Source organism: Nelusetta ayraudi, unplaced genomic scaffold (genome assembly GCF_046127955.1).
Source record: "Nelusetta ayraudi isolate G7.1 ecotype Tasmania unplaced genomic scaffold, CSIRO-AGI_Nayr_v1 ptg000042l, whole genome shotgun sequence".
NCBI lineage: Eukaryota > Metazoa > Chordata > Actinopteri > Tetraodontiformes > Monacanthidae > Nelusetta > Nelusetta ayraudi.
The window spans coordinates 11,247,934-11,267,162 of NW_027466092.1; the positions used below are offsets into that span (position 1 = coordinate 11,247,934).

At 47.1% G+C, this 19,229-nt stretch overlaps 1 protein-coding gene across 5 annotated transcripts; it reads right to left on the reverse strand.

Moving 5' to 3' along the window:
- Positions 1-697: 697 nt before the first annotated feature.
- plekha4 (pleckstrin homology domain containing A4) lies at positions 698-16,552 on the reverse strand. Of its 5 annotated transcripts, none has more exons than XM_076034410.1 (24): positions 16,282-16,549; positions 13,243-13,309; positions 13,046-13,144; positions 12,889-12,961; positions 12,694-12,794; positions 12,364-12,482; positions 12,076-12,282; positions 11,556-11,835; positions 10,640-10,699; positions 10,273-10,428; positions 9,675-9,728; positions 9,508-9,588; positions 9,217-9,369; positions 8,541-8,639; positions 8,332-8,440; positions 7,957-8,030; positions 7,047-7,142; positions 6,881-6,971; positions 6,631-6,680; positions 5,956-6,072; positions 5,458-5,847; positions 3,820-3,941; positions 3,593-3,696; positions 698-3,092 (listed from the first exon to the last, which is right to left on the reverse strand). In XM_076034410.1, the coding sequence occupies exons 1-24, from the start codon at positions 16,320-16,322 to the stop codon at positions 2,071-2,073; spliced, it is 3,765 nt and encodes a 1,254-aa protein (XP_075890525.1). In that variant the 5' UTR covers positions 16,323-16,549; the 3' UTR covers positions 698-2,070. The 5 variants fall into 5 exon arrangements, with proteins under 5 accessions (XP_075890525.1, XP_075890528.1, XP_075890526.1 ...); XM_076034413.1 differs by having other exon boundaries at positions 5,944-6,072; positions 16,282-16,542; XM_076034411.1 differs by lacking the exon at positions 16,282-16,549 and adding an exon at positions 14,031-14,198 and having other exon boundaries at positions 5,944-6,072.
- Positions 16,553-19,229: the final 2,677 nt, after the last annotated feature.

Genomic DNA, 19,229 nt, shown 5'->3' on the forward strand with positions numbered 1-19,229 from the left:
GAGAGACGATACGCCACCTTACCACAGGCTCCCCCTCTCCCGGATTGGAAGGTAATGGGTCTTAAAGAAACATTCTCTCAGCTTTCTCCGCATCTCCGTCTCTCTCATATTTTCTTCTTCCTCCCCATCCCCTTTCTTTTTCTGTCCCTGGCGCGCGCGCGCGCGCGCTCGCCGGCCAATCACACACCTGATTAATGATACAGTGAGGGTATTTATAACGTAGACGAGCTCGCGTTTTGTGGAGGGGGGCGGGGGGGGGGCACATTGTTGCTCGCAGCCTCTCATCACATCATGTGACATTTTTAGCAGCGGAGAGGATTCTACAGTTTGGGGGAGGGGGGGCGCGCGCGTGAGCGTGAGCGTCACGCACGTGAAACAGATCTCGAGAAGGAGGAAAAAAAAGCCGTAGCTCAGCTGTTCTATAATGAGGAGCCTATGTGGGAGTGATGCACTGAAGGCCTGCAATCAGGGGGAGAAGAGGTTGCAAAAAATGCATCAGTAACCCTGGAACAGAAAAATATCAATTATAGGTTATTATCTTCATATTCTCCAAATCCTGCTGCAGGATCTTGCAGTTGTACAGTGTATCAGAGAGGGGAAACAACCAGAAAGAAATGCATGGATCATTATTGGGATAATAATCATAATTCCTTGCCGGTTAACAGCCCAACAAACGATGACATCACACACTGAGAGGTTGCCGCAGCTGAGTGACAACTTGTAGCGTTTTTAATATTTCAACATTCGCGCGAGCGCCCGTTGTCCACGGTTGTATTTACATCTTTGCAAACAGGGGGCCTCGGCAGAGCCCGTCTCGCTTTAGTCCGCAGCCCCGCGGCACTCCTCATGTGCATGTTGATGTGGATCTGTGCATTTGTAAACAGATAAGCAGCCCGTGCATGTGTGCACAGCTCAGTAAACATAAGGTGCTGCTGTCTTTAAGAGAGGGAGCCGGGGAAGGGGGTGATGTAATGTGTTCTCAGACAATGATGTCATCGGTTGAGACACTGCAAGGATTTAAAGTGACAAAGGCATTTTTTCCCCCCACTGGCTCCGTGGAGCTCTGCATCAGGGGTTCGGAGGAGAGCTGCAGCCAGGCGCACCGGGGACGGTCACCATCAGTGAGGGGAGAAAACACATAAAAAAAAAAAAAACCCAAAAAACGGCAGCAGATAAACATAAAAATGCACACAAACACACACTGAGTTTGGGTGCTACGAAGCCACGAAGCACAAGTCTCCATCTTCCTTGTGAGATACAATTGTTTATTGATCAGGATAATCAAAACAAACACTTTTCTTTATTCATTTTTCACACGGCGACAATAACATGGTTGTGTTGCCATCAACAAGCACGCCTCATGTGTGCGTTCCGTTATATAAGATGCATATTGCATGAGGAATAAAAGTGTTAACATGACTCACTGACCATGTGTAGCTACATGACTGTAATAGGGAACGACGTTTTAACCCTGTCCCAAATTGCGTACTTTGGTGCAGTATGCGGCTCTCGCGGTGCACTAATTTCAACATTATTCTCATGATCATGCACATCTGTTTGGCACTTGCACTGTTGTGATTATTCCATCGTTATAGTTCTACTACTTGTAGTTGTAATAGTACTTTTGAGGCATTAATTGCAGAAGGGCAGCAGAGAAAGAATGGACAAGCTAATAGGCTAATGGCCTGTTCCACTCGCAGGTTTTTGGACCACTTTGACAGCATTTTCAACACACATTAAGCACATCTCTGCTCTAAAACTGTTCAATATTTAGTCCTGAAGTGTGCAAATTGGGACACAACATATTATCTGCGCATCAGTTTTGCATCCATGAGTCACTTTAAGACTTTAACTTTACTTGCATAATTTGAAACTACATGAACACTATATAGATGTTTTTTTTTTGTGTTTTTTTAAGCGTTTTCTTTAAACATATGCTCCCGGGTGTCCAAAAAGTTAGGTCCAATTTATTTCTTCAATCACGTCCTCTTCTCACTACAAACCGTTTAACTTTGTTCTCGTCCCCACTCAGTTCGTCCATTTAAGCCCCTTTAAGCCGCCAACTGTTCTCTACAAACTGGTCCTTAACACAGTGAGTCGCGCCTTCCCAAAAGAAGCGCTGCGAGTGGCCCGCCCGTCCTCGGAAACGGAGCCGGACGGCGTGTTGAGCTCCTCGCCTCGTTCCCGGACTGTCTCCGTGTTCTCCTCACTCGAGCATTTCCTCAACTCACTGGATCTCTTCCGGTCAACTTTCCTGTCTGCCGACTCTTTTGCTCCGTCGTCTCTTCCTATTGTCACTTTGTCTTCATCCACCATTGTAACGCAGTCATCGCTCTGAGCTGAACCCTCCTGGAGATCTTCGTTATTGCCCTCTGATTGGTCTTCCCCTCTCAAGGTCTCATCCTGGGGTTGCGCATCTTTCTCCAACACATCTGCTGCTACTTCCTGTGTTGAAGGCTGATTGGTGTTTTCAGCTGCCTCGTCTTTCTGCATGCATTCAGCCACAACCAGGACTTCCTCTCCTTCTTCTTCTTCTTCTTCTGGCCCAGTAGAAGTTCGACCATTCGGGTTCCCGTCGTTCTTCTCGATGTCCGTGTCGGAGATGCTGATGTCACACGCAATCTTGTAGAAGAGTGAGTGGTTCTCTTTCATCTTTTCCAAGCTTTCGCTGACTGCTGGTGACATCTCATTGGACTCGGCCATGTCGTCGCTGCTCGCGAGAAGCTCCCCAGCGCCCGATGCCTCCTCGATGCCCGCTGAGTCGGAGATCTGGAGAGGTATGCAGCCTTGCCACCGGCTGGTGGAGAGGAACCACTTGGCCCTCAGGTCAGAGGAGGGAACCTCACCATCGTTACCGCCAGCGACCCTTTGCTCTGCTTCACTCTTGCTACTTGTGAAGCCTTTGCCGCCGTCCTTCTGGTAAACGGTCAGAGCTGAGACATGATAGGGTGAACCCGGGCGCCTGACTTTGGTCTTGTATTGCGTTTTGTTCCCAATCTTTGCCGGACTTTTGGATATTTTACCACTTTCATCCATTTCAACCTCTGCTTGATTATCCCCACAGCTGCCACATCCATGGTGGGACTCACGGTCTGAACACATGAAGAGAGAAAAAGGCTTCGGTAAAAATTAAGTAAAACAACGACTAGGCCCCTGATAGGATGACGTGGTGAGACTTGTCTTTACAGGGATCTTAAAGGTTCCCATGTTATGCCCACTTTTAGGTCTTTATTTGTTGTCCCTGACTCCAGTGACACCATATGATTACTGCAATGATCCAGAGGATTTCAGTCTCCGCTTGTTTACTGCTCCCTGCTAAAACCTGTGGACCATCCACGTGTTTGGATGGTGACAGGATGGCAAACACCTGGTTTGTTGCATTGTCACTAAACTGGGAGGGTTACCATTTTACTCTGTGACATCACAAAGGGCTACTATCAAGAGCTATGTGTTTTAGTTTACTCTTTCATAAAAGAAAAAGTGGAACAAAATCCAAATATATATATATAGACAGGCTAAAAACAATGTTTTTAATGAAAGATGCTGAAGTGAATTCTGCATAACACGGAACCTTGAATGTTGGTGTCTGTACCTGACTTCCGTCTTCTGGCCATGTCAGACATCCCCTTCCGAGCTTCCTTCCCCTCCCCCATGACTGCTGTTGGACTGGGTGCGCAGGCGCTCTCTCTGGCTGCGCTGATAGGCGGGTGAAACCACTAGTTAGCCGGCACAAAATTTTGTGCACGTGTAACTTTAAATATTAAAATCAGGGAGAAAATAAACCCCCTACAAAAAAAAAATAAAAAAAATCCAGCCCACCTTCTGATGACCCTCTCCCGTATTCGCTCCACACGTCGCAGCTTGGCCTCTCGCTGCTCAGGGGTCAGACAGAGGTTGGCTTCCACCTCAGGGGTCAGAAGGGCAGAGGGCTGCACCTCTGTCTGTTCAAAGAACTCCGCATCAACATCAGCTGCGCACCACAATGGGCCTGACTCGCAGGGTGGCCTTATCAGAGCAGCTGGCCAATTTTAAACACAAGCACAGTAGAAAAGGCAGCAGAATATAGCTAAAGGTAATACTTGATAACGCAAATGAACCAATCGGTCCCATTTCATGTTTCATAGATGTCCAATAACGGAAATTTTAATTGCACTGCCCTGACCCTCTGGTAACCGTGGCGTTAGAACAGCTAACTAACAGCTAACTAACACCTGACCATTCGTAACTTATCAACTGTAACTTGGTGAATGTGCCATGGCAAGCTTTCTCACAGTAAAAACGGCAGTCTACAGTACTTGCAAGTCAGAGGCGCGATATCCTCAAACTTTAGACGTTGGTGTTGTATTTTTTCATTTTTTCCAAAGCCTAAAACACATGAGCAGAAATGTCAGATTCGGATAAAGCAGTGTGGATGATTCCATTCACTGCTCAATCCAACGAAAATAACCGTGAACAACTACGTTTGCTCCAAGGTAAGATGGTAACTAATTAGCTAGCATTACGTAACACACATTTAGGTGATATTTACAAGGTAAAAGTAACAACAGTAACACTGGTTGCAAGAGAAACACAGTTAACATGTTTTTAGCACTTTGAGGATCACCCCAGTCCTGTGGCTATGCTCCCTATGCTTGCTCACACAAGAGAACGGCCTGGATCTGCAAAACACATATTGACTCACCCTGTTCTGCAAGAGAATTTCTGTTTCTTGATTACTTTATCCTGGACTTTTAGTAAAAGGACGTAGAGTGTCTCACGTTTAGATTTAGACCGAGGAGTTTTTTTGCCAAGAATGTGATCACTGCACTTAAATCTGCACTGACAAATAATGTTTTGAATGTATCTTAATTTGAGCATATTGAAGCCCGTGCCCGTATCCTCCTCTCTGATGTTTCTGAACATTGCTGGAAATTTGAGATGATTCCTGCAGAGTTATCAGCTATTGGTAACACACCAGACTTACCTACCAATATACCTTACGGTGCATATTGGACTGCACCATCAGACTAAAGCTTGTACAGATGTTGAAGACCAAGGAGAACAGGAGCGACTGCTTGCTATAAATCGTGGTTGCTGCTTAGCATTATAGCTTGGATGTTACGGAGGTAGTTTCATAGTGGATGGCACTGAAGGATTTCCCCTGTGATTATCGAGTAAGAAACACTCTACAATTATTTTTCTAACACAATATTTAGCTCTCTGTTTACACCCATGGCACTTGTTTTTAGCTTGGAGATTCCACATATTTGGAAGGGGACAGAAACAAGGTGGTTGTGATGTGTCTCAACAATCGACTGCCCAATGTGATATCACAACTTTTTCTGGAAAAAGAGGAGCAAGCAGGGCTCGTGTTTCTCCTTCCTGGTTGGTTGATGGTCAAACTGAAGACATATCTTGTAATTTAATAACATTTGTACGTTTGGCCCTCGATACATCCGTCCTCGATTTGTCTCTTACCACGATGTCTGAGATTAAACTTCCATTGGCGGCAGCCGCTTGGTGACGAGATGCAGTCCTTGACATTTCTGCGACCTCTGCTCTGGCCGCTCCAGGCCGTGGCTCTCTGGAAGAGACCTCCGCTCCTGGATCCCTTGGCGGACTGCTTGCGTTCAGCGTCTTTGCGATGGGGCCCCTTTGATCGGGGATCTCTGGCAGCAGATGCCTGGGTGGCTTGCTGAACATTTTCCTGGCCTGCACCGGCGGCCTCTGCTGCGTCTCTTGCTGGATCTGCTCGGGCAGCGGGTTGCTCAGCTCTGCTGGGGGATCCTCCACAGAAACACGTCTGGCCACGAGAGTGGATGGCAGCACAGCTGTGACAACCCTGGTCACCCTCAGAGGGAAGGGGGCCTGAGGAGATACGCAGATGATCCAGTAAAATACATATTGGTCGATGAGGGTGAGGCAGTGACTCAGTCGGTGGTGCTGTTCAATGATTGAGCGAACCTCGTCTCTTGCCTCTGATCCTTCACCCTGGCCACTGGGGGCAGATACTGGGGCTTTCTTCCTGTTGGCCAGCCTCTCCTGATTCCTCCTCATCCGCTCAATCTGCTCTTCCTCGCTCATCCTCGTTTTCTAGGCAAGATATCAGCCGCTTTAGCGCATGAGTCATTCATGAACTCGACATCCCAGTAATATTTATCGGGGGAAGGTTTAGTGAAAAACCCCTAGAATCCACAATTTGCATATGAAAAACAGACACACAAGGCGGATGTGGCAGCGTCCGCAAGTCATTTTGTGCGGAGATGAGCGCGAGCGTGTGCGCACATCTGCATCTTTATATACTATAAGTGCGTGCATGTGAGCATACAAGCGAGAGAGAGGGGGGTTGGGTGGCAGGAGTGAGACGGCAGAGCCGGTGAAGCGAGACATTAGTCTCTACTGCCCCCTATCGCCTGTAAGAGGCACGGCAAAATGCCCTAATTGCAAGGAAGATGAGAGAATCAAAAAATTGGAATTTGGCTGTGATTGCTATGAAAAAGGAGCAGAATGGGGTTGGGGAGGTGGGAGGATCGGAAGGGGGGGGGGGGTGGAGGGAGGGGAGGGGTGTGCCGCCGTCTGTTTATCTGGAGCGTTTTGGATCAAATATGTGCATACAGACGCCGTTAAACAGGAAATTGAGGGAAATCAAACCTTGGTGGATTGGCTGGTTGTGTCCGCTGGGTTCGACTTTGATCCAGATTCTAGAGAAGGATTGCAAAAGAGAGGAGGAGAAGCAGGGGGAAGAGACAGGAAGGGAAAGGAAACATGAGGGCGGAGGGAAAACTGAGGCCGGCGGGCAATGACCAGTGAACCTGTTGATGCTGTTTCTCTGTTTAACATTTAGGAAAACATTAATACGCAGGCCATTAGGTGAGTGAGTCGCTGTGTGTGCGGTACCAACCAAATGAGTCCTTGTTGGGTTTCACATTAAGGAGGTCAGGCTGACTGTTCCTCCTCCTGGGTGGAGGATCCACAGCATGGCTGTAGATTCCCTGAAGCACAAAAGACAATCCATATCAGAATTCTAGAGATTTGTTTTCTCCATTAGTAAGACACAAGGTTCACACCTCATACGGCCACTCTGTCCAGCCATGTTGCGGGCCATGGCCTTCCTGCAGCTCGTGGGGTAACGGTGGGCGGAGAGGAGGCTCCTGTTCCACATCCTACACACGTTATTCAGAATGGTTTTCAGTTTTGAGGTCCAGTATCATGTGAAATCATTTACCAGTATGTCACTGAACTGAGAAAAGTGAATTACTGTGTTGCTCCATTTTGAATGATGTGTCCGCTAAAATCACATAGTTCTTTGGATAATCCCGTTGTGATATCACAAAAGGACACTGACATTTCACCAGTCCGAGACTAGTAGCCACCCCCCCTCAGCCAGGTGTCTCGAGATTATCAGTACTTTGTGACATCACAACGGGCCTCAACCCTTCTCTCTGAGACTGCCTCACAGTCGCCACAGACCCCCTTTCAAATGTGCAAACAATGCCTCTGTATCAGCAAGAGGCTAAAAGTGAGAGGTTTTGCTGGAGGCTGTAAACAGAGGGCAAAGTATGCCATCCTCTGGGGGAACTCTAAAGTATTTTAATATTAGTCCTGGAATCATGCAAGGCCTCTCCACTGGATTCTCGGATGATCAGTAAAGCTTTGACAATGAGTATAAAATGGTTCGTTTCATAATGCAATTCACTGCAGCATCTCATTTACAATATCAGGATGGAAATCATGCCTGGTCCTGTTGTTTTCCAACACCAACAGCATGGGGAGCTGGAAAAAAAAGGGGGGAAGCTTCATCGCATATCCAAAAAATTAGCGGGTATAATTGCTGGAGAATTACACACAACAACAGCCCATGGAGCCGCTCTCAGAGCCTCCCTACTCCCCGGCAGATGGATTTAACCTCTAATTTGAGCGCCTGTTTCGTCGCATGGCACGGAACACGTGCCAGGAGTTGCTGAGGAAATGAGGTACCATTGGCAGGCCACTGTGCAGGAACTCTGCAGGAGAACCAGGGGGTCCGGGAAGTGGAACCGTATGCTGGAACGCTGAGGGGGGGGGAGGAGGGAGGAGAGAGACGCACAAAAAGGTCAGCGTGTCGTCACCGTCAGGTTTATTGTCCACCGTAGTGCATCTGTGGCGCAAGTCACTGGTTGAATTTTGCATGTGATGCAACATGAATTTTGCCATGTCATATGTAGTAAGTATGGGGCCCAGTATATCACCACTCACTCATGAAACTTCTCCAAATGTCACACGAGTGAGGTTACCCTCCCTGAGTTCCCCAATCTAAATTCATACACAGGGCCTAGAATGTAAATACTGCAGTGGGCCAGAGGTGACGCTCACTGTGGTGCCTCTGTAATCCCAGCAGGAAGCGGAAGTGGTCCCGGTTAATCTTCAGTCCGGACAGGATGTCCTCCATCATCCACAGCTCCCTCTGGGCTTGAGACTGCTCCTGGTATGACGACACACACAGGAAATCACAGCACCTTGATAGCAGCGGGACCAAGCAGGTGTGAAGCAGCGCAGGTGTTCAGGAGGTGGAGCTGACGTACCTGCAGCCCCCCGAAGTTACAGACGTGCTGAAGGTGTGAACGGATCACTGACAGCTCACTCTCCATCCGCTCATACTGGCTCCACACCCTCTCCATTTCCTGAAGAGAGAGATTAAAAGGAAACCTATTGTGGCCATTTCCATATTCACAGTAAATGAATTGCTCCACTTCATGGTAATCTACTTCCAACAATAAGCAAAATTTGCTTGGTTAAGAAACTCCTGGTTAGAGCCACACGGGCCTTATGAAATGCGTTCCCGCTCCATCTGTGGCTCCGCCTTGAAACAGCTCAGGGCTAGCTAGCGCTAGCCGGTAGGGAAGATTGCTACGCACTCTCACGTGGTGACAACTGGTACAAATTCAAAAGGAAAGTTTGAGGAGGTGTCACTGTGATAATCAGGTCGGCTTCTGACGTAGGAAGACCCCCAAAATCTAACTAGCTCCTTTCAGCATAGTAACACGGACGAAGCCAGCCCGTCTACAAATACGCGAGTTGTCATTTTTTATACTTGCCATGTCAGTTGGTATGCTGGTAACACAACTATACACATTCAAGAGTTGTCATTCATCAAAGGAACCCTTTAAGGATTTGCAAGCGGCAGAAAATGCTATAATCCACAGATGTTGCACATTTGAATATCTGTCGATGACACCACAGTAAATTATACCAGCGTACCAGCGAGACGTCGCACATCCTGGCCCGGATTGTGACCAGCTCCTCCTGGAGCAAAGCCTTCTGGATGAGAGCCTCCTCCTGTGCCAGGGGCCCCTGGTTCTTCCAGTCCTCCAGCTGCAGCCTGGACATCTCCAGAGCACAGTGGACGCTGTCCTGTAAGCCAGGGGTGGGGGCGGGGTGGGGGTAAGATCTGTGATGAAGTTTCTTGTCTGAAGATGATTTCTGTGGATGATTTGTGGGAGGAGCCATCTGCTTCAGTTGTACAGTACCAACACTGAAGAGACAACCGACCTTATCCATTTGTAACTGGGCCAGTTCCACGGATAAAGCCAGCAGCACCTTGTCACAGCCGCACAACCTGGTCAGAACGATCTGGAGGGGGAGCAGGGGAGAGCGTCAGTCCAGCCCAAGCTACAAAGGAGTGAAGATGGTCTCATGCCAGTGTGTCCAGTACTCACATCTGCGTCGCTTTCCAAGGGCCTGATTGGCAGCGTGTCCCTGGGTTTGGGGGGCTGAAATGCATTAAATTTGGAATTTTGTCTTTGAAGAAATCCTTAAGTTTAAGTAAGTTTTTGCTCACTGAACCCCAGCACGATCTCTGGCTGCATCAAACAGATTGTTACCTAACATTTAACAGCAGAATACAAAATGCATTTTCGCCTTAAAGATTTTGCATCACAATGATTTAATGTATTCCTGCACCTGAATACGAAACCAGAACTTAGACTGTTTGATAAATCCTACACACAAAACCTCCTCATCAAAACAAACAAAGAATATATGAAAAAAAACAAACACAATATATCAAGTATTAGTTGTTGGAATATTTTAAGGGATTAAAAAAAACTACTATGGTGGCTATGCAGTGCACGAACAGTTGACTCTGATAAGGATGAGATGTTTTTCAAGGGTAAACAAGCGGCGGCAGACAAACAGCAGCGGCAGCGTCTTTAAAGTCACACGGGCACAAACAAGAGACGGAGACAGACGGAGTGTTTACCACACACACGAGACACCACAGGGACGCAGCAGCAGCAGCAGCAGAGCGGCGTGTACCATAGCGGGCGGTAGCACACAGACAGACAAGTTGTTGCGGTGGTGGTGGTGGTGATGGTGGTGATGGTGCTGGAGGTGCGGCGGTGGGTGGGTGGCGGCCCTCGATGAGGGGGGCAGAGGGGGCAGCAAGTCTGCCTGCGCCCCCGTGGAGTTGCCCTGGGGAGGGTTGGGGGGGATAAAAAAGAAAAAAAAGAAAAACAAATAGGAGGCGTGCACATGGAGAGAGAACAGACAGACAGCGAACAGCGTTAAAAACAGCGACGAGCGTATTGGGCCGCAGATCGTCTCAGTGATGCACGGCGACGATGGCGCATCGCTGTTCTGCTCGGCAACTGAGACGTGCAACACTTGTGGCTGTGAGCGTCACCTTTCCCAGGGGTCTCCTCCCTGCTGGCACGTGATGGACGGAGCCGTAGATCGGCACCGGCTGCAAGCAATGAAGAAACAAAAGTTGGTCGGTTGGAAAGAAAAATGCCGTTGAAATAGTTTCTCATTTCAAATTTCTCAATTAATATTCCAGCAGCTCTGAAAGTTGCTCAGGTTTTAAAGATCCCAGATTATTCTGCCCACTTCCTGGGGGAGAATCCCTGTAGATAGAACTACAGTATTTTAAACCATGTGTTTAGTGCCTCCAGCAAGAATGCCGGGGTTTGGCCATTTTTTTATTCAGATCTGAAATTCGTGGAGCATCTCAGCATATTTAGCCCAGTGTTTACAGCCTTCTACAAAATGGAGCTTTTAAACATGTGGGAGGGACAGTTTTGGATAATATGGGTCTTTAGAAATGATTCATCTTGCTTCAAGTGTATAATTATCGGAGTTTTCCTTTGAATTTATTACATTAGACTTAAACTAAGATATTAAAAAAAAAAGCAAAAAAAAACCCTGTGTTTATGTTTATATCGCTACAGATATGTTCGAAGTGACAAATTTTGGAACTTTTGAGTTTTTTAATTCAGACAGATGATCCAGCTGCTGTTAATTATTTACTATGTAATTTGAAAGTTCACTTTAAAATCTACTGCTCGATAAATATTGTAAAGGACTTTTTAAACTTTTTAATTCTACTTAATTGAAAAATGATGAAACACTTCCGTGTTCTAAAACTTTTTAACATGGATTTTAAGTACATTATAAATCAAAACCATTCCCCCCATTTTCTTGCTTTAGAACAATCAAAGGCGTGTTTTTTCACCAATCCCCTAAAAACATAGCAGCTATACGCCAGACTCCTGTGCCCAGCAGCTGAACTTGTGCTTCATCTCTGTCACGACCTTGCTGACCTTGCCCGTGTTCTGCCACCTCTCCGTGACTGGAGTGGTCGGGGTGGATTTGAACTCCAGTTTGGGCGACGCAGGTGTGTAGTACAGCGTGTGCGGCACCCCCAGCAGGTCGTCATGGGGTCGGATGTCGACCCTCCCCACCGGTGTGTGAGGCCGCGACCCCAGCTGACCCCTGGGGGTCAGAGAACCTGTTCCCATGGCTTCTGCCTGTGTGGCCAGAAGGTCCTCGTCCTGGTTTGGCCCACAGCCTCGTCTGCCGGAGTCAGGAGGGCTGGGCGTCCTGACAGAGGACGCAAACATAATGAGGGTGCTGTCACTGAATCAAAGCGGGGTTCCCTTTGTGACATCACAACTGGCTGATTTCCATGACAATGTGTTTCAGCGCACACATTTTATAGAGTGGAGTGAGCAAAAAAAACATACATATATGTACATATATATGCATACATACATACATACATACATAGCGAATTTGGTACAATATGGGATCTAAGTTTGTGTGTAGAAATGACTTAAACACCTGCTGTCTCTCTGACTCCGCCTCCCCCTAGGGTCAGAGTGCGATGGCCCCGCCCTCCCACCAGTGAGCCGGCTGGGTTCACTCAAGGTCCTGCTGATGTGCCGATGCCTCTGGTAGGGACTCTCCTCATCAGAAGGAGGCCGTGGCAGGTCCATTGACTCGCTGCTGCCCCCAATCTTTGTGAAGTCCTGGTAACTCGAGCAACGTCTGACGGAGGTATAAAATGGCACGAGAGGAATGTATTAGAAGCATCAACCACCGAGTGGATCGGGTCAAACAGCGCTGTACCTGTTCAGAGTGCCGTCCGGCTCCATCAAGGCCGACTGACTGAGAGCTCGGACCCAGCCCAGCATGTCCTCCTGAGTGTCGGCGCTGAAGAAGTAGGAGCGCATCCCCTGGTGCACCACCTGAGACAGATTATTCTTCTCAAAGATCTCCTCGATAACGTTCCACGAGATAGTGTCCTACTTGTAGTTTCTCAGGTGTATCATGATTAACTTACAGAAATCAAGCAAAATTGAAAACTAAAGGACAATTCTGCTTCTTCATTAAAGACACTTAGCTGATGTAATCTGAAATCGAATCATCATTTATTTGATTCTTTTGCTACGCTGATACCTTGAAGGTGAACTTCCTGTTCTTGCATTCTCGGGGCGCGCAGAAGAGGATTTTGTAGCTCGGGAGGGGAATGCTGCCCAGCACAGATTCTTCTCTGCTGTCTGGGGTTGTTAAAAACAACAACAGGTGAGCTGCTGTGCTGTTAAAGCACAAACCAAAAAAAAAAAACGAGTGCAGAGCTATGGGTTGCGTTACCTTTATAGTAAAAGAGGCAGTAGTTGGAGAGGACAAACCACCGCCGCTTCCACAGCTTCAGACCTGCGCTGTCCTGCATGTGGGGAAATGGATTATGGGTTAGCTGCATAGCCTCTTTGCTTGACATAAAGTCGGATAATGTTTGGAGGAGGAGGACCTTCTTGTTGAGCCATCCCCTGATGACCACCGGGCAGTTTGGGTCCCTTTTCGCAGCTTGGCATCTTTTACCGAACGTCTGCACCTTTACGCTGCCCTCCTGTCAAATAAAATTCATCCCTGAATAATAGCAACAAACATGGTCGCATCCAGTGTTCAGTGAGGGCCTTTTTAATTATTAATACAGACAAGACATACCCTGGTCACAGGGAAGTAAGAAATGGTGGCTACGCTGGATGCTTGGCTTATCCTGTCGTGGTCCATTCTGCAGCGGAAACAGAAGATTGGTTAGAAATGTCTGGACGCTCCATGTAGCACCAGTACCTTGAAATAGCAGTTTTAGAATCATCCTGAATGTTACACTGACTTATACATAGGATATTTCCAGTGACACAACATATGAAAACATATGACCGGTTGCCTGCCCAGCAACCTCAGACAGGAGCGTGCCTGTGAGAAGTTGCCTGGTAGGCAACCAGGGCAGCCATACCAGGCAAGAAACCTAATGAAAAATACAGTGGGTTCATACTCTCAGGGTCCTATCAAAAACATTTAGGAATTTTTGGAAGTGGTTTAGCAGGTTACAATGTATGGATAATCATTCTTTGATTTGAAAGTTTGGTATCTTATAGCTTTGTCAATAAATACAAGATAGTATGTATCTTTTAAATACAATTTCATGCCATATATAAAAACGCTAGGTTACGTTTTTAAAAAACGTAACTGTCCCTTTAAGTGTCAGATCTGTACATAGCTATTCTAGTGTTTGTGGTTAACTTTAGCCCTGCATGAGGTTTGTGGTTAACTTTTGCCCTTGGTGTTACATGTAAAGGTGTTTTCAATGTTTAGTAATGTGTTAGCTTGCTGCTAGCTAAATCAGAGAAACATTGAGCAGTTTAAAACTGGTACATAAAAGTTCAAAGGGGCAACCAGGGAACATATCCTGAGAAAAAAAAACAAGAAAGGGCCGCAGAATGAGGTCTTACCAACACAAAGTGAACCAGGGGGTCTCTGTGCAGCCACTCCCCTGAACAGCAGCGGCCTGTCAGCTCCAAACACACATAGTTGTGCACCAGATTTGCATGTAGCTGAGATACTCTCCCGCTTGACTGCTCGCACTGCCGCGGACTCTGTGCCGCTCTCTCTCTCGCTTTGCAGCAGAAACTCTTCACAATTCTATTCTGAGCCACAACAAGCCGGTGTGCATCCCTGAACTGACAGGTGACAGCTGCATCGCCCTGGTAGCAGGGAGGGGCCCTGGGATCGTGTGAAAACCAATCTGGCAGCAGGGAGCGGGCCTGGTATGAGGGACCGTGAGGGATTTGGAATGCGTCCCAACTCCCTTCCAACAGGGAGGGCGGCATGAATCGGACAAGGACGACGGAGAAGCACGATAAAAGAGCCTTAACATGTCACGTTAAGAAGGGGCGTCACTGGCCTGAGATCACCTGCAGTCTCTTGACGAATCAGGAAGAGCATCAGGTCACATGACGGCAACGTGTTTGGGGCACCAGCTGTGAAATTTTTAAGCATGAGCTTTAATCAGATACTCGGAGGAGTCTAGTAAACGATCATTTTGGTTTCTTTTCAATGTTTCAAAAAGCCAAGGTGAATAATTTTTAATTGAAAATTCATAAATTATTTCATTGTTGTGTGTCCAATTTTGTCATTGTAAAATTTCATTTTTTTCCTTCAGAAAACATTATTTTGAAGAACTTCTAATGATCCACCTGTATTTTTAAGGTCCCATATTACACTCATTTTTATCCCACAGAAACCCTTACGAGATCTTGAAAATACAGCATAATTAGCCCTCTGTTTACAGCTTCCCAGCAAAGATGACGTTTTGTTGGGTAGTCCACGTGTGGAAGGAGTCGGAAAAAAATTCAGGTTCAGAGGGCGGAGCCGACACTTGACTGGAGGTCTTGGAAAGTCAGGAACTCTGGTACGTTCTAATATGGCATCTCTAAATATTACTATGTATGGTTGCAAATTTTACCCTTTAACTATATAATTTACCACAATATTCATTTATTGTTGCAAAATATGAATTGAAGGTCATTTCATCACTGAAGTGAAGTTTATGCACATATTTTTCATAAAAAAAAACAGAATTTCCCTGTTTGCATCAAATCCATTCTTCTCATACTGTGTTACGCCAACCCTTCATTAAACATTTATGTGGCCTACTGTATGTGCTCTTGATGCAATGTATTCGCTTTATTTACAGGCCTGCCACCCAAACAAAGCTCCATTGTGCCGCCCCCTTTTTGAACCCAACACAAGTTGTTCATCGTCCCGAAACAGTCACGCAGATGGACTCGACGATAAGACTTGTGGGAATCGACTCTCAGAGGGATCTCAACCAGCAACTCGTGAGGTGACCCAAGAGGTGAAACTCAGTTTATCTGTGCAGCTCCGTGTCCGCGTCGACCACAAGCCTTACAGGGCTCGCAACCAAAACAACAAGGGAGCCATTGTGGGGGGGCGAGGGACTCTGTAGCTGCGGCTGGAGGCTCGGTGGGCGTTGGGAAATATTTGGAAAATCTCCTTCTTATCCAGCGGGGGTCTCACACTCTGGGAGGAGAGGGCTCGAAATGCTAAGGAGGGACGGCGGTGAGGACAAATGGCGGGTCTGTGCGCCGCACAGAGTGCGCTTTGTGGCCCCGGCGTCACGTGAAGTCGGATGGAGCGCGTCGGAGTACGTGGCGGCCTGGACAATGTCTTCCCTCGCCATAAACATTTGCATGTCTCCTACGGAGGAAAGTCGCCAGCATGCGTTTGACCTTGATAAGTGTTGAGAGTTGGTGGTGCCGGAGCGACGTGAAAAGACCGACTGGTCAGCTGGTCAGCTGGATTATGTTCATTATCTCATGGGTCCATATGTTCTGGTTGAGTTTTTCCCAGAGGTGGAAAAACAACAAGCTTGCTGCTAAATTCAGTTTGGCTGTGATAGTTTAAATAAAAAAAAAAGGCCCACCGGTGGTCCTGAAGTAGCTCTCTCACACACACACACACACACACACACACACACACACACACACACACACACACACACACACACACACACACCTTCATCTTTTTAAGGTTGCAGTAAACTGACAATCTTCTGCTAATTCAAAAACACATAATAATACAAACAATAATAATGAAGAATGGGTGAACAATTATCTTCCGTTGCCAATATTAATATTACAGACGAGGACGAGACGAGAGCAAAGCACCGTGTTGCTGTACCTGACTAATTGCCGGTGCATGTTGGTCGCTCCAGTCTCCATCACTTGGCACGTTTTCCTCACAGCATCTCGCAGGTTTGGCTGCCCTCGTCCTCGTCCTCCCGCTGCCCAAAAAACGACGCTCTCTCTCTCTCTCTCTCTCTCTCTCTCTCTCTCTCTCTCTTTCTTTCTCAAATGTGAGACTCTCTCTGTCCCTTCACCGCCGTGTCTCTCCGAGTCCCGACTCGCAGCGACAGCGGTGATGTCCAGTAGTCTACCTACACCCGTCCTTTAAACACTGCGCCCTCTGTCAGCCCCTTCTTCTCCTCCTCCCTCACTCTCTTCTTCTCTTTCTTCTGCTTCTTCACTGTCCCTCCCTCTCACCCTGCCCTCCACAGTCTTTCTGTCATTTGTTTGGTGGGAGCGGGACTCAGGAATTTCCCTTTAAAAAAAAAAAAAACAGCTGCCACACCACGATGTTGCGCCTTATTGCATTTTATAAATTTCAGTCCCCAACTGGTTGGATCCGCCCAATAATGAGGCCGAGAATAAAGGTTCTGGGCATCGTGATTTTTCAAGGCCGGGCCATTCAGCAATACCAACGGTCAGGCCCGGCATCTGCGTTCACAGGCTTGACAAGTCCTGTATGATGCAAAGTTTGCTTAATCAATGTCTGATAATCTAACAAAGTCCGGCATTTGCTTCATTATGGGCACAAGAGTTACAGGATGAAAGTTAAAATAAAGACTAATGCAACACGTATCTCGAGTTGGTCAAATACCAAGAAATGATAATAGTTCATCTGTTTCTTCTTAGTCATCTTCCAGGACGAGTGTGCACAAAATGGCACCATTCGTGAAACCCGCCATTTGTGATGTCACAAAGAGCAGCACCTGTCCAAGATTAGTGGCAACAGCCACATCCAGGTGGCTCCAACCAAACTGTCACTGTTATGTTGTAGTTCCCTCCCAAAAATGTAGAACATCCCAAAAAAGCAAGATTTTTAAAATGAAAGGAAGAAATAAACTTTTTTTTAGCTGGAGGTTGTAAACAAAAGGCTAAATATGCTGTTTTGGCAGATCTTTACAGTCTTTTGGATAATATGTTGCACCAAGCACCTCTTCTGGAGTCCTGCATAGAAAAGCAAGATCTGACAACTGGTATAATATGGTTCTTTTAAGATTGCACTTGCAAAATGATTGTAAAGGATCTGCATCAAGTTCTTCAGTCGAAATATCGAAGCGGGCAGGCGTATAATTTTTTCCCCTGTAATTAGTCGTAAGTATGTCATCGACCTGTTCCTGCACCGACTCCTTGTCTTGCTGAGTTCCTCTCCACTTATCCTAAAGGCGGAGAGTCAGCAGCATCTAACACCCGACGACCAAGCCCGAGGGGGTGACGGCGCTCCGCTAATCCGCCCATGAGAGAAGCGGGCATGCGGCACCCGGCGAGAACAGGGAGGACTTTCTCCAGTCACCAGTAATATCAAAAAGGGCAGAAAAAAAAGGGCAGGAAAGCGGGAAACACTGGAGCTGGGAGAGTGAAAGATGATCCTGGGCAGCCGAGCGCGACAGATGCCTCGGGAGAGCTGCCGTTATTGGCGTGCAAGAGGGAGATAGCGGAGGCATTTTAAGAGCCATGATAAGAACGTGGAGGAAAGGACAAACGTCATGTCTAAAATTCCTCCACGACAGAGCGGACTGAGGCCCGGCTGCCTGATCAGCCCACGGGGGGGGGGCACACTGAATGTATGGCGTCTGGAGAAGCTGCGGCTCCAAACATTCAAGAGTCTTTGGGTGCAGCAGATTAGACCGAACTGCTGCTTGGGCCATTTCAGAATTAGCGCCTCACTCGTCCGGCAACGCTTGTTTTTAACCAGGAGGTCGTGACTTCAGACGGCCTGGACGACCAGCGCTCACAGGGCAGGTGGGGTTGTAAAGGATGACCCCTCCCTGTTTACATTCTGCACCATCCGCCCTGTTGACTGGCAGCTGCGTGGCTACGTAGCATCTCCGGTTGCACAATAAACAGCTTGTGGGGTGTTGGGCCCGTCGGCCAGCGTGACGTCAACATCAGACTGGGGCAAACTGTTGCTGGACTGCAGTGGAATTCACCTTTACCCGTCATATAGAGGCAGGCACACCTCTATACAGGAACAGGAAGTGTTGAACCCACCCATGGAACATCAGGGGCTTATCCACACTTTTTGGCATCTCGTAAAAAATCCCTCCACACACATCAAATGTTTGATTTTTAAATATATATTTTTTAATAATCTCATCCAAACATTGTTTGCAGGTGCAGCACTTGTGTCCCATCCATTTTAAATACCTGCTTCGTCCTGCACTCAGGGTTGCGGGAGTCTGCTGGAGCCTCTCCCAGCTGTCAGTGAAGGCAGGGTGACACCCTGGACAAGTCGCCAGTTCATCGCAGGGCCACACAGAAAGACAAACAACCATTCGCACTCACGCAAATACCTACGGTCAATTTAGAATTTCCACTTCACCTCACATGCATGTTTTCGGACTGTGGGAGGAAGATGGAGAACCCGGAGAGAACCCACACAGACACAGGGAGAACATGCAAACTTCTTGCTATGAGGCGACAGTGCTAACCACTGCACCACTGTGTCCCAAAACCACTATGCGTGCCACTAGAATAGTTCTAATTGGTAGTGAGTTATCAAAAGTTACTGATTCCCGACCAGGTGGCTGATGTTATCAGGCTTCTAACCTGGCTTTGAAATGTACTTGATTTATCAATTTTCGCTCACTTGCCTCCTGCTTCTTCCTCTGTCTCCATCCTCGAACAAACCAACGGGAAGTGATGTGTTTGTGTTATATAGGTGCATATTTAATTATTGTCGCTAAGCATTTTAACTGGCAAATAATGAATTAAATAATTTTTAATAGATATTTAAACATATTGTTTTCATTTTTTTATTTTAACTTAATGTTTACTATAGATTTT

What these genes read in the sequence shown, in the direction of transcription:
- plekha4 (XM_076034413.1), bottom strand. Translation starts at nt 16,322, where the DNA reads ATGGAGACTGGAGCGACCAACATGCACCGGCAATTAGTCAG. An exon ending in CCGGACGGCACTCTGAACAG is followed by an intron (nt 12,283 to 12,363) that starts GTACAGCGCTGT and finishes TACCTCCGTCAG; the next exon opens with ACGTTGCTCGAGTTACCAGG. An exon ending in GGCCAGAAGACGGAAGTCAG is followed by an intron (nt 3,093 to 3,592) that starts GTACAGACACCA and finishes TCATGTGTTCAG; the next exon opens with ACCGTGAGTCCCACCATGGA.